This window comes from Mauremys mutica, chromosome 2 (genome assembly GCF_020497125.1).
Source record: "Mauremys mutica isolate MM-2020 ecotype Southern chromosome 2, ASM2049712v1, whole genome shotgun sequence".
Lineage (NCBI taxonomy): Eukaryota > Metazoa > Chordata > Testudines > Geoemydidae > Mauremys > Mauremys mutica.
Window position 1 is genome coordinate 233740761 of NC_059073.1, and position 12747 is coordinate 233753507.

At 45.7% G+C, this 12747-nt stretch overlaps 1 protein-coding gene across 1 annotated transcript in view; it reads right to left on the reverse strand.

Annotated features, from left to right (window-relative positions):
- Positions 1 to 1331: 1331 nt before the first annotated feature.
- Positions 1332 to 12747, reverse strand: part of FAM221A (family with sequence similarity 221 member A) — a 31003-nt gene continuing 19587 nt past the window's right edge. The window contains exon 7 of the mRNA XM_045002853.1: positions 1332 to 2275. Coding sequence (XP_044858788.1) covers positions 2213 to 2275 — 63 coding nt within the window. The 3' untranslated portion in view covers positions 1332 to 2212. The remainder of the gene's footprint in view (positions 2276 to 12747) is intronic.

The window sequence follows — 12747 nt, forward strand, 5'->3', positions numbered from 1 at the left end:
AATGGCTCAGCCATTCCCAGTCTCTATTTAAATCTAAGTTGATGGTATCTAGTTTGCATATCAAGTCAAGTTCAGCAGTTTCTCATTGGTCTGTTTTTGAAGCTCTTCTGTTACAAAATTGCCATCTTTAAGTCTGTTACTGAGTGACCAGAGAGGATGAAATGTTCTCCTACTGGTTTTTTAATGTTATGATTCCTGATGTCAGATTTGTGTCCGTTTATTCTTTTGCGTAGAGACTGTCCGGTTTGGCCAATGTCAAAGCTAGATACAAAGTGGAACAGATTGTTTAGCATAAGTAGGTAACACATATTGTAAGAAACCATTCAAGGTGAAGTGGCCAGTTAACGCCTCTGCAGCCATAGGACAAAAAAAGGGTGTGTTGGGGGAGTTAGTGGCATCAGTGTGTTGTAATAAGCCATAAATCCAGTGGTTTTATTAAATCTATGATTTTTAGTGTTTAGTAGAGTTATTAATTTAAGCTTCCAGACTCATCTTTTGAAGGTACACTCCCCCTTTTTTTTATTCGATGACTGCAGGGGTGTTAACAAGACACTTTGAATGGTCTCTTACAGTATGCATTAATTAACTTGCTAAACAGTCTATTCCATTTTGTATTTAACTCTGATACTGAGTACCTTTCCCAGACGTGAAGAGCTCTCTGTAAGGTTGAAAAAATGTCTCTTTCACCACCATAAGTTGGTTCAATAAAAGATATTACCTCACCCCCTTGTGTCTCTAATATCCTGGGACCCACACAGCTACAACATTGCAAAGGATAAGAAAGACATTTAAAAATGGCAACAAAAACCCACTTAGGCCTTGTCTACATTTGTTTTTTCACACCCCTGGGCGAGAAAGTTTCAGTGCTGTAAAATGGCAGTGTTGTAAAATGGCAGTGTAGACAGTACACCAGCACTCAGCTCCCAGCGCTAGTAGCTACTCTTCTAGTGGGGATGTTTTTTTTACAGGGCTGGGAGAGCCAATTTATATTTGATTAGTTTGGCAGGAGTATGATGGTCATTTTGGGGAGGCTGTAGGACATAAAGGCTCAAGGAGGATAATAGTGGTGTAGAGAAAGGTCAGGAAAAAACACAGAGGTGAGTGTATTAGAAGGATACAAAACAGGCATGAAGGGAAGCAGAATTACCTGAATGCAGAGCCTGAGGTGAGAGAAGAATATATGTTGTCAGGGACAGAGCTTGCAGAAGCTTGAGGGTGAGGAAAATCAATTTGAATTTGATGTGGAAGATGTGAAGCCAGTGAAGGGAGCAGTGTCTGTGTCTTTTAAGAAAATATTAAAACTCCAGTGTTAAAAATTTTATTAAAGTGAATGTTTAAAATGAAATATACATGAGTTAAGAGGGAAGGTACTGTACATCTGGGGTCAGGCTTCGGTTATGAGGGGTTACAGATATTGTTTGCAAGGATGAAAAGAGACATACATATCGCATGACCTGCATAGATCCAGATTGGGGTGCAAGGGTTTTTAAAGTGTCAGTGGATAAGTGGGCTCGGGTACGCCACTCATGGAATGAATAAGGAATCCAAGTCAGTATTGGTGTAGCGGATAAGTACATGCGGTGGGGGGGTGCGTCCCTTGTTTCGTCAGGGAAGGAAGTGGGTTATTTCCCTGGTCAGCGGTCTGTTACTCAGTGTGGTATTGACGGTGTCCTAAAAATATGGAACGCTTCACGAATTTGCGTGTCATCCTTGCGCGTACTACAACCCCAGTGAGTAGAAAGTTAGGAACAAGAAGAATTCTAAATCCACATATAAAGAAGCAAGTATATAATGGAAGTCTGAGGATATGATGTGGTGTATAATGTATATTTTACCTGCTGTCCTAAGGCTCTGATTCAGCAAAGCACTTAAACATGTGTTTGCTGGATCAAAGCCTAAATGAAAAATTCTAGAAGTCTCTAAAAACCATCATTTTCTACTACACATGACACGTCTTCTACTACAAAGGTCAGATCCATGCAGCAATATTTGAGAGCTTAAATAGTATGTCAAGCTGCTTTGATAAAAAGTAACAATTTTATTTGAAAGAACCAGAATCACCAAGTATTTTAAATGAATTTCATCGATACTTTAATATAGCAGTGTTAATACTGAGAAACTAGAAAATATGTGTGTGCAATAAACACCATGAAAATACCCTTAAATATAATGATAATTCTATATTACAAAAACTCCTTTGTTTCATTAATCTTCATGGATTCTTTGATAGCAGCGGACCTTTAACTTTCTGTTTAGCAGCCTTCTCCTTTTTCAGCTGTAATAAAGAAAAACAGCAATGGTCTGAGCACTAGTGTGTCAACAAATGAACAATGCAGTACTAATTAAACTACTACTTTATAATAGAAATCTAGGTACTTACCTGGCCCTCAACACCACAGTACCTCACAAATATGAGTTTATCCTCATACCCATTAGATGAAGAGAAATTCTATTAACACCATTTTACAGATGTGGAACACAGACCAAAAGACTAACTAGCATGCTCAAGGTCACAAAGGAGGTCTAGGCAGCTCTCCTGAGTTCTTGGTTGGTGCTTTAACCACAAGATCATTCTTCCTCCCAATTGATTTTCCCTTCACTAGTTTCTTACTCCATGCTTTGGGGTGTATGGGGTGTTCAGGGAGGGGTAGCACCTCTGGTGTGGGGGCATGTCGTGTCCTTCCAGGGCAGCTCGTCCACCTTTGGTCTCCACCTGTCACTCAGCTCTCACCTGTGGCTCCCTGTAGCTGTAGCATGCGCAGCGGCCACACCCCAGGCAACAGCTTCGACAGGCTGGCCAAACCAGGTTGAGGGTAGCCGTCGGGCATAGACCTACGGTGAGATAGGGCCTTGTCTATCCCGAGCATGTGAAGACAGACTCCGGCGGATTGAGCGGATGAGACCTTTTAGAATAGGACCAACGGTCATGAAGGCGGTTTCTGCAAGCGATGTGGTACGCTAAGAGCACGGCAAGACGCGAAAGACGCCCTGGTCAACCACTGCGCCCAGCCCATCTCCAACCGTCTCAACTTTTGTCCTGCCATTGGAGCAAGATGGAATCTGGGAAGAGAGAGTGAGGCTGACTATGCGCACCTCTCCCTCACTTTAATCCAATTCACGCGCAAGTCTTGACATCCCTCCAATTTCCGTAAACCTTAAAGTCCTGTGGCGATGGGCGAGCGACGAAGCAGCAGGTGTGGATACACCGGGAGCTGTAGCCGCGGACCTGCACACAGGCAGCTCAGGTCTAATGGTCGTCTTCCTGCTGACCGAAGCAACAGCTGGATTCGGCGTCTACCTGAGTGACTGAGCAGTCCTCTTTAGGACCGCATTGCTCACCTCCGTAGTAAGAGGAAGGGGCTAGAAAAGGTGCCCTAAACATTATTTGCTTCATAGAACCCTGGCCAGCTTATCGCGGCTGGAGGGGATCCCACCTTATGCGGTCGAACAACAAAATTTCAAATAATAAAACGTACAGTGACACCACTCATTATTGGTACATGGAATGTATGCACGCTTCAAGACAACCCCTCAGCAGATCGACCAGAAAGAAGAACAGCCCTGGTCGCCAGAGAGCTCGCAAGATTTAACATCGATATTGCGGCCCTGTGTGAAACTCGTCTAGCCAATGAAGGTCAGCTCACAGAAACAGGAGGTGGTTACACATTCTTCTGGTGTGGACGCAGCAGTGACAAACGTCGTGAATCTGGAGTTGGCTTTGCGGTTAAGAATCATCTTGTCCGCACACTTGCCAGTTTTCCCAAGGGCGTGAACGATCGACTTATGACACTGCATCTTCCACTACCGAGAGGAAAGCGAGTTATACTAATCAGTGCTTACGCACCCACAATGACGAATCCGGATGAAGTAAAGGACAAGTTTTATGAAGATCTTGATGCCTTATTCTCATCCGTGAAGCACACCGACAGGCTGATTCTACTTGGCGATTTTAACGCGAGAGTAGGATCTGATCACTCTGCCTGGGATGGCGTCATTGGAAAAAATGGAATCGGCAAATGCAACAGCAATGGCCTACTACTATTGAAGACATGTGCGGCTCATGATCTGATCATCACCAACACCATCTTCCGCCTGCCCACTCGCAAAAAGACATCCTGGATGCACCCACGCTCCAAGCACTGGCATCTCATTGATTATGTCATCGTGCGGAGGAAAGACAGACAGGATGTAAGGGTGACCAAGGCCATGCCGAGTGCTGACTGTTGGACTGATCATAGACTTATCATCTCTAAATTAAGCCTTCATATCAAGCCAAAGAGACGTCCGCAGGGAAACAAAGATGTGATGAAAAAGATCAACATCAGTAAACTGAGGAACCCCAACACAGCAGCTTCACTAGTAGAAGATCTTGGCAACCAACTCTCAGAGCTGCAATTAGAGGAAAATGTTGAGAGGAACTGGGAACGCTTCCGAAATATTGTGCACTTTTCTGCACTAAAGGTTCTTGGACCCTCACACAGGAAACAGCAGGACTGGTTTGATGAAAATGACGAAGAGATCAAGGCTTTACTTGCTGAAAAGCACCGCCTTCACCGTGCTCATCAGAATGACCCGCTGTCAACAGCTAAGAAAAATGCCTTTAACAACATTCGCAGGACCGTACAGAGCAAGCTTCGCAAGATGCAGGACTCCTGGTTGAGTGCCAAAGCAGATGAAATCCAGAAGTTTGCTGATAGAAACGATGCCAAACGGTTCTACGAAGCCCTTAGATCCTTGTACGGACCTCGGCCTTCAGGGAGTTCCCCTCTACTGGACTTAGATGGTGTAACTCTCATTACTGAGAAGACTCTGATCCTACAGCGTTGGGCTGAGCATTTCCGTACTGAACCACCCATCTTCCATCAATAACAAGGCGATTGACAGAATGCCCCAGGCAGATATCAACTACAGCCTGGAAGTTCCACCATCAGAGACTGAAACTCTACAGGCCATCAGCCAGCTGTCCAGTGGCAAGGCCTCAGGATCTGATGCGATTCCAGTGGAAATCTATAAGGATGGTGGTGCAATGCTTGTTGACAAACTCACTCAGCTGTTCCAGTCCTTCTGGAATCAAGGGTCCATTCCTCAGGAATTGAAAGACGCGTCCATCGTACACCTCTACAAGAGGAAAGGAAATCGAAAAGTTTGCGATAATCATAGAGGAATATCACTGCTTTCTAGCGCAGGTAAGATCCTTGCACGAGTGTTGCTGAATCGCCTGATTGACCACCTGGAACAGGGTCTACTACCCGAGACACAGTGCGGCTTCCGCAAAGAGCGTGGCACTGTGGACATGATCTTCGCAGTCCGACAGCTCCAAGAGAAGTGTCAAGAGCAGAATCGCGAATTGTACACCATCTTCATGGATCTTACCAAGGCTTTTGACACTGTCAGTCGCGAAGGTCTGTGGCGCATCATGTCGAAGTTTGGGTGCCCTGACAGATTTATCCTGATGGTACGTCAGTTCCCCGATGGCATGATGGCTCGTGTTCTGGACGACGGAGAAGCTTCAGAGGCCTTTCCCGTCACAAACAGCGTCAAGCAAGGGTGTGTGTTGGCTCCGACCCTGTTCAGCATAATGTTTTTAGCCATGCTGTCAGACGCCTTTCAGAACAGTTCCTTGGGAATCAGCCTGAGATACAGGACTGATGGGAAACTGTTCAACCTGCGGAGACTCCAGGCTGTCACCAAAATAAAGGAAACTGTGCTACGAGACCTCCTTTTTGCTGACGACTGTGCCCTGAATGTTGGATCAGAGCAGGAAATGCAAGCTAGCATGGATAAATTTGCAGCAGCATGTGACAACTTCGGCCTCCTCATCAACATAAAGAAAACCGAAGTGATGCACCAGCCAGCTCCGAAAGCCCAACACCGAGAGTCCACCATCACAGTGAAGGGACAAAAGCTACAAGCAGTGGATCAATTTACATACCTTGGCAGCACCCTTTCTCGCGCAGTGACAATTGACATCGAGGTCAACTGCAGAATCGCCAAGGCAAGTTCTGCATTTGGCAGACTGCTGACCAACGTGTGGGACCGCCGTGGAATAAGCCTTGCTACAAAGCTTAAAGTCTACCGAGCAGTAGTGCTAACTACCCTGATGTATGCCAGTGAGACTTGGACTGTATACAGGAGGCACGCTAGGCAACTGAACCACTTCCATATGACTTGCCTCCGCAGACTTCTGAGGATCCGGTGGCAGGATAAGGTGCCAGATAAAGAAGTCCTCTCCAGAGCAGGCCTGCCGTCAGTTTACACTCTGCTTATGAAAGCCCAGATACGCTGGGCAGGCCATGTTGTAAGGATGCCAGACTACCGCATCCCCAAACAGCTCTTCTATGGTGAGCTGTCTCAAGGAAAGCGATCGCACGAGGGACAAAAGAAGCGATACAAAGACACGCTGAAAGCCTCTCTTAAGTCCCTGGATATCGACATCACCTCCTGGGAAACCCTGGCACAAGATCGATCGACATAGCGTACGCTGATCCACCAAGGCTGCCAGACATTTGAAGCCAGAAGGATAACCATAGCACAAGAGAAGCGAGCACTCCGTAAAGCCAGAGCTGCAAATGCTGTAACAGTGGTGCCCACGCATGTCTGCCCGACATGTGTCAGAACATTCCGTGCCCGTATTGGCCTTGCCAGCCACCTGCGGACGCACTGTGGACAGCTTACAACCTGCTAGATGTCAAGATCTTCTTCGAAAACGATGGACGAACATCACTCCATGCTTTGATTTACCAAAATATGTACCTGACTACCATTTTTTATTGTGGATTTATATTCATCCCACTGCAACTTCAGTGTGGCAATTCCTTCAATTACTTTGAAGGATAATAAATAATTACTTTAATTATTCCATAGCTTTGGAAGTCAGTAATTGGTCTACAGCACTCACGGGAGTGTGATTCACGGGTTCATTAAACATTATTTTGAATAATTGTATTGAGAAGGTGTGTGGATCTATAGTGTATCAATGTTCACTGCACTGCCTTAAGAGACAGGGGGAAAAAAGAAATCAAAGAGAGGCTGCTGCGCTCCAGCTGGAGCTCCGGCTGGGAGAGCGGGGCCATGGGGCTGCCGCGCTCCAGCTGGAGCTCCATCCGGGAGAGCGGGGCCGCGGGGCTTGCCGTGCTCTGGCCAGCACTCTGGACAGGGAAGCGGGGCCGCCGAAGACCCCGGTGGCTGGGGTGAGTAAAAAAAATTTAAAAGGCGCCTAAGGCGCGGGGCCCGATTCCGGGGAATCGGGTGAATCGGCCTAAAGCCGGCCTTGGGGCAATGGTTCTCAGCTGGGGTATGTACATCTCTCAAGGTATGCAGAGGTATTCCAGGGGGACTCATCTAGGTATTTGCCTACTTTTACAACAGGCTACAAAAAAAAAGCACTAGCAAAGTCAGTACAGACTAAAATTTCATAGACAATATATTGTTTATACTGCTTTATCTACTATACATTGAAATGTAAGTACAATATTTATATTCCAATTTATTTTATAAGGTAAAAATAAGAAAGTAAGCAATTTTTCAGTAATAGTGTGCTGTGACACATTTGTATTTTTATGTCTGATTTTGTAAGCAAGTAGTTTTTAAGTGAGGTGAAACTCAGGGGTATGCAAGACAGATCAGACACCTGAAAGGGGTACAGTGGCCTGGAAAGGTTGAAAGCCACTGTTATAGGGTCCCTGGGCTGGAATCCGGAGTAGAGAGTGGGCCTGGGTTCCCCTTCCAGCCATTGGAGACACCAGCCAGACAGCTGGTCTGGAAGGACTTTGATTTCCCTGGAAGGGAAGGACCTTAGTGACCTGGCTGGAGGGCCCAGCCACGAACAGGAAGCTGCAGCTCTGAGAGCAAGATGGGCTGCAGAGTGAAAGAGACAACAGGCAGAGACACTGCCAGAGGAGAGCAGCACCTGGCAAGAACTAATCCCTCGAGCTGCCATCAGGAGGTGCCACGTGGGGTGAGTGCACCCCATGACACAACCAGACACAGCTTAAAGTGTTACTTGTGGTGACTGCTGTGACGTGAGGGCTCAGTGTCAGCAAAGAATCCAAGAGTACTCCTAGACTACAGACTGAATTGACCAATTGTGGCTATGAACCTTCATCCAAAGGACATGGCATAGTAGCTGCAAACACCTCAAAATACTTCCCTCTGCCTACCAGCATCATCTCTGTTTTGCTCAGACGCAGCTTCAGCCAGCTGTTTTTCATCTATTAACTGATCTTGTCTAACCACTGGGCCATCTTGGTGGGAGTGGTGTGGTCATATGTGATGAAGGATAGGTAGAGCTGTGTGTCACCTGCATATTGCTGGCACTTGAGTCCATGTCATCTGACCAGTTCACCTAGTGGTTGAATGAGATGTTGAAAAAGATCAGAGAGAGCACTGATCCTTGTGGAACTCAAACCATTTTAGTGCATTGCCCTGGACTCCTGTTTCTCTCAGGTGAGATAGCAGTACCTCATGGTCAACAGTGTTGAATGCTGCAATGGATGAGAATGGATGTCTGTGTTCTATCACTGACAGCAGATGATCATCCATCAGTGCTACTAATCCAGTTTCAGTTCTGTGTTCTGGCCTGAATCCAGATTGTGCCAGGTCTAGAGTGTTAGCTTCTGTTAGATGAATTTGTAGTTGGGCCCTTTGCTAGTTTATCTGAGTTTGTTCAGGAACGGGAGGATTGACACTGTGTGATATGGTAGTTGGCTAGTACTGGGTTGGCCAGCATGGGTTTCTTCAATGTTGGTCAGACTATTCTGTTTGAAGGAGGAAGGGAAGATTCCTTCTCTGAATGAGGCTGTGATGCTGGTAAACCAAGTGCCAGCTCTTGCAGAGTCTGTAGATGTCAGCTGAGTACTGAGAAATTCATAGCTGGAAACCAGACCAGCTCACCTGTATGCTAATATTGTTCTAGATAGGTGTTAGACTTGTAAGAATGTGTTTAGATGCTATAAAATAACTAAGTTGCTGCATGCATTAACATTACAATTGTAATGTCTATATACCATGCTACAAGGTAAAATATAAGTTTGTTTTATAACTTTAAAAATGACTGCTCTGAACTTGTGAACTCACATGGGAAGAGTGGCTACCCCAGCTCATCCAGGAGGGCTATCAAAGTTGTGGGCCATTGTAGGACAAAAGCTTTGCTGATTACCCCATCCACCCAGGGAGAAGCACATGCAGAACGCCTCATCCCATGAGTTGGAATGCTGCAAGAGGGAAATAAAGATAGTTGACATGGAACCATAGGCTGAACTCATTTGTGTATACATGTTACCTGCTTTAACCTGTAAATAATTCTCTCATTTCTTTTTCCTAGTTAATAAATCCTCTGTTAATTTACTATGGGATTAGCTACCAGAATTGTCTTTGGTGTGAGATCTAAGGTACAAATTGATTTGGGGTAAGTGACTGCTTGCAACCTAAATGTTTTATAATTTCTGGTGTAAGTGACCATTTATGACTAAATCCAGCTTGCCTGTGTGGCAAGATAGATTGGCAAGCCCAAGAGCATGGTCTGTGACTCCATGGTAAGACTGTTACAGTGATCCAGGAGTTCACATTTGTTACTGGGTTGTTAAAATCTAATTATAATACATACCACTAGTTTGGGATATCTGCCCTACTTTTGTCAGTTTGTCTGCCCTGAGGCTGGCACTCAGTCGTGTACCACTCTAGACAGCATGACTGAAGCATTGGCTATTTCACTCAGGAGTGGCACAAGTTGTGAATCTGACCTATTCCCTTCATGGCTTGTGAAAGAGTGATGAACAAGTCTTGGATCAGGACTCCTTTAGGGTGTCCAGAACTTCTTGATGAGTCAATTTACTGAATTCTGAGAATGCAGCTGGTTCTTGATTAGTGAGTGCAGGCAGAGCAGATGCATGCTGTTTGAGAAGACTTCCTGAATGTGCATGATCTTTTCAGTGATAGTTTTTTTGTGGTGCTTGGTGTTCTTGGCTCTGATACAGGTTGTAGGCATTCAGGATTGAAGGAATTTACCCCTTGTGGTGGGATTTGGCAGCCTCAAAGAAAGCTGATAGGAAGGCTCTCTCGGCTTGCAATGCAGCCTCAGTATAGGCTTTGAGGAATTTGTTTCATCCTGTAGGAATCAGTCTTTGTATTCCGCCATCAGCACTTGAGTTTCCACCCTCTCTCTTCATCCGGCACAGGGTGTCATAAAATCAAGATAATCTGTGTGGGCAATGGGGAGAAGGGGCTATTTGGGGGCAAATATGTCAATGGCGGAGGCCAGTGTAGAGTGATAATGATTGACCAGGTCCTTGATTCCTCAGCCCGGGGGTGAGGTGCTGTTATCCTTTAGCAGGCTTTGGAATTCGTTGGAGTACGAGTTAGCTATGCAGGTAAGGCCCTGAATTTTCTGTTTTTGTTTCAAATTTCCTGGAAATTTATCAATGTTTATTACAAAAAATCAGGGCTGCCCAGGGGGGCAAGTGGGGCAATTTGCCCCAGGCCCGCACGAGAATATAGTATTCTATAGTACTGCAACTTTTTTTATAGAAGGGGCCCCCGAAATTGCTTTGCCCCAGGCCCCCTGAATCCTCTGGGTGGCCCTGCAAAAAATGGGTGAAAATCAGTGCAAAAAATGAATTTGCAGTTTTCTCTGTAAATATCTCTCTCCTCTTCTCTCCTGTTTTTGTTTTTAACATCCAAAACAGCCCTTATGTTTTGAAACATAGTCAAATACAATTTTTCATTTTTGACTAATTTTGGCATGAAAAGTAGTTCACTATCTTATTTGCTTTGAATGCTATAAACATCCATGCTATCTGTAGAACAGGTAATATGTATGTGATGGGTGTGGGATTGACAGCAGTATATACATCAGCACTCAAGTCATTCTAGTACTTCTGATCCATCCCCTCCACTCTGGAAAAGGAGATGGTGGATCAGAAACCAGGGCCACCCAGGTTACCGAGTCACCACCTCACCTTCCAGAGAGGAGAGCTGGGAAGTTCTGGCCCTTCCAATATTTGGGGGGAATTGCTTTTGTAAAACCCAGAATTTTTTGGTAAAAACTGAAACCAAAAGGCCAGAGATGACCTATGAAAGTCCTAGGGAGACAAGTGAGGTGATGAGTTTTGAGGGGGTTGTATCTGAGGCTTGTTAGTATCAATACAGAAATCTCCCAGGACAAGTAGTCTGGGGTATTTCACCACCACTGCCAACCACATGCCAGTGAGCTCCTTCATGAACCCTTTTCTGCAGTGGTTGTAAATAAGCATAAAATCTATACACACACACACACTCTCTGCTCTGGTTTTGACTGTCAGATGAATGAATTCAAATGAAGTTGTCTTATCTGAGGCTCCTCGCTTGCATTTGACATTTGCAAAGAAAATGAATGGAGTACCAACTGGCTTTTTGTCCTTTCTAGGTCAGGGGTGTACCAAGTATCCTGGGAGAATGCGGTTGGCTAGTACAGGACTTGCTCTGTCATCCAGCCAGGACTTGGTGAAGCAGGCTATATTAGGTGCCTCATCACTGATGAGGTAATGTATTGTTTGTCAGCCCTGGTCTATACGACAAGTTTAGGTCAAATTTAGCAGCCTTAGATCGATTTAACCCTGCACCCATCCACACGATGAAGCCATTTTTGTCGACTTAAAGGGCTCTTAAAATCGATTTTTGTACTCGTCCCTGACGAGGGGATTAGTGCTGAAATCGACCCTGCTGGGTCGAATTTGAGGTAGTGTGGATGCAATTCGACGGTATTGGCCTCCAGGAGCTATCCCAAAGTGCTCCATTGTAACTGCTCTGGACAGCACTCTCAACTCAGATGCACTGGCCAGGTAGACAGGAAAAGCCCCTCAAACTTTTGAATTTCATTTCCTGTTTGGCCAGCGTAGCGAGCTGATCAGCACAGGTGACCATGCAGAGCTCATCAGCACAGGTGACCATGGAGTCCCAGAATTGCAAAAGAGCTCCAGCATAGACCGAATGGGAGGTACTACATCTGATCGTTGTATGGTGAGATGAATCCGTCCTATCCGAACACCGTTCCAAAAGACAAAATGCCGGAATATTAGAAAAAATCTCCAAGGGCATGAAGGACAGAGGTTATAACAGGGACCCGCAGCAGTGCCGCATGAAGCCTACCAAAGAACCAGAGAGGCAAACGGCCGCTCCAGGTCAGAGCCCCAGACATGCCATTTCTATGATGAGCTGCATGCCATTCTAGGGGGTGTCCCTACAACTACCCCACCCGTGCTTCCCTCCTCCCCCACCCCTTCTGGGCTTCCTTGGCAGTTATCCCCCCATTTGTGTGACAAATTAATAAAGAATGCATAAATTTGAAACAACAATGACTTTATTGCCTCTGCAAGTGGAGATCAAAGTGGGGAGGGGAGGGCGGTTGGCTTACAGGGAAGCAGAGTGAACCAAGGGGGTGGGTTTTCATCAAGGAGAAACAAACAGAACTTTCACACTGTAGCCTGGCCAGTCATGAAACTGGTTTTCAAAGCACCTCTGATGCGCAGCGTGCCCTGCTGTGCTCTTCTAACCGCCCTGGTGTCTGGCTGCACATAATCAGCGGCCCGGCAATTTGCCTCAACCTCCCACCCCGCCATAAACATCTCCCCCATTACTCTCACAGATATTGTGGAGCACACAGCAAGCAGTAATAACGATGGGAATATTGGTTTCGCTGAGGTCTAACCGAGTCAGTAAACTGAGCCAGCGAGCTTTTAAATGTCCAAAGGTATATTATACCACGATTATGCA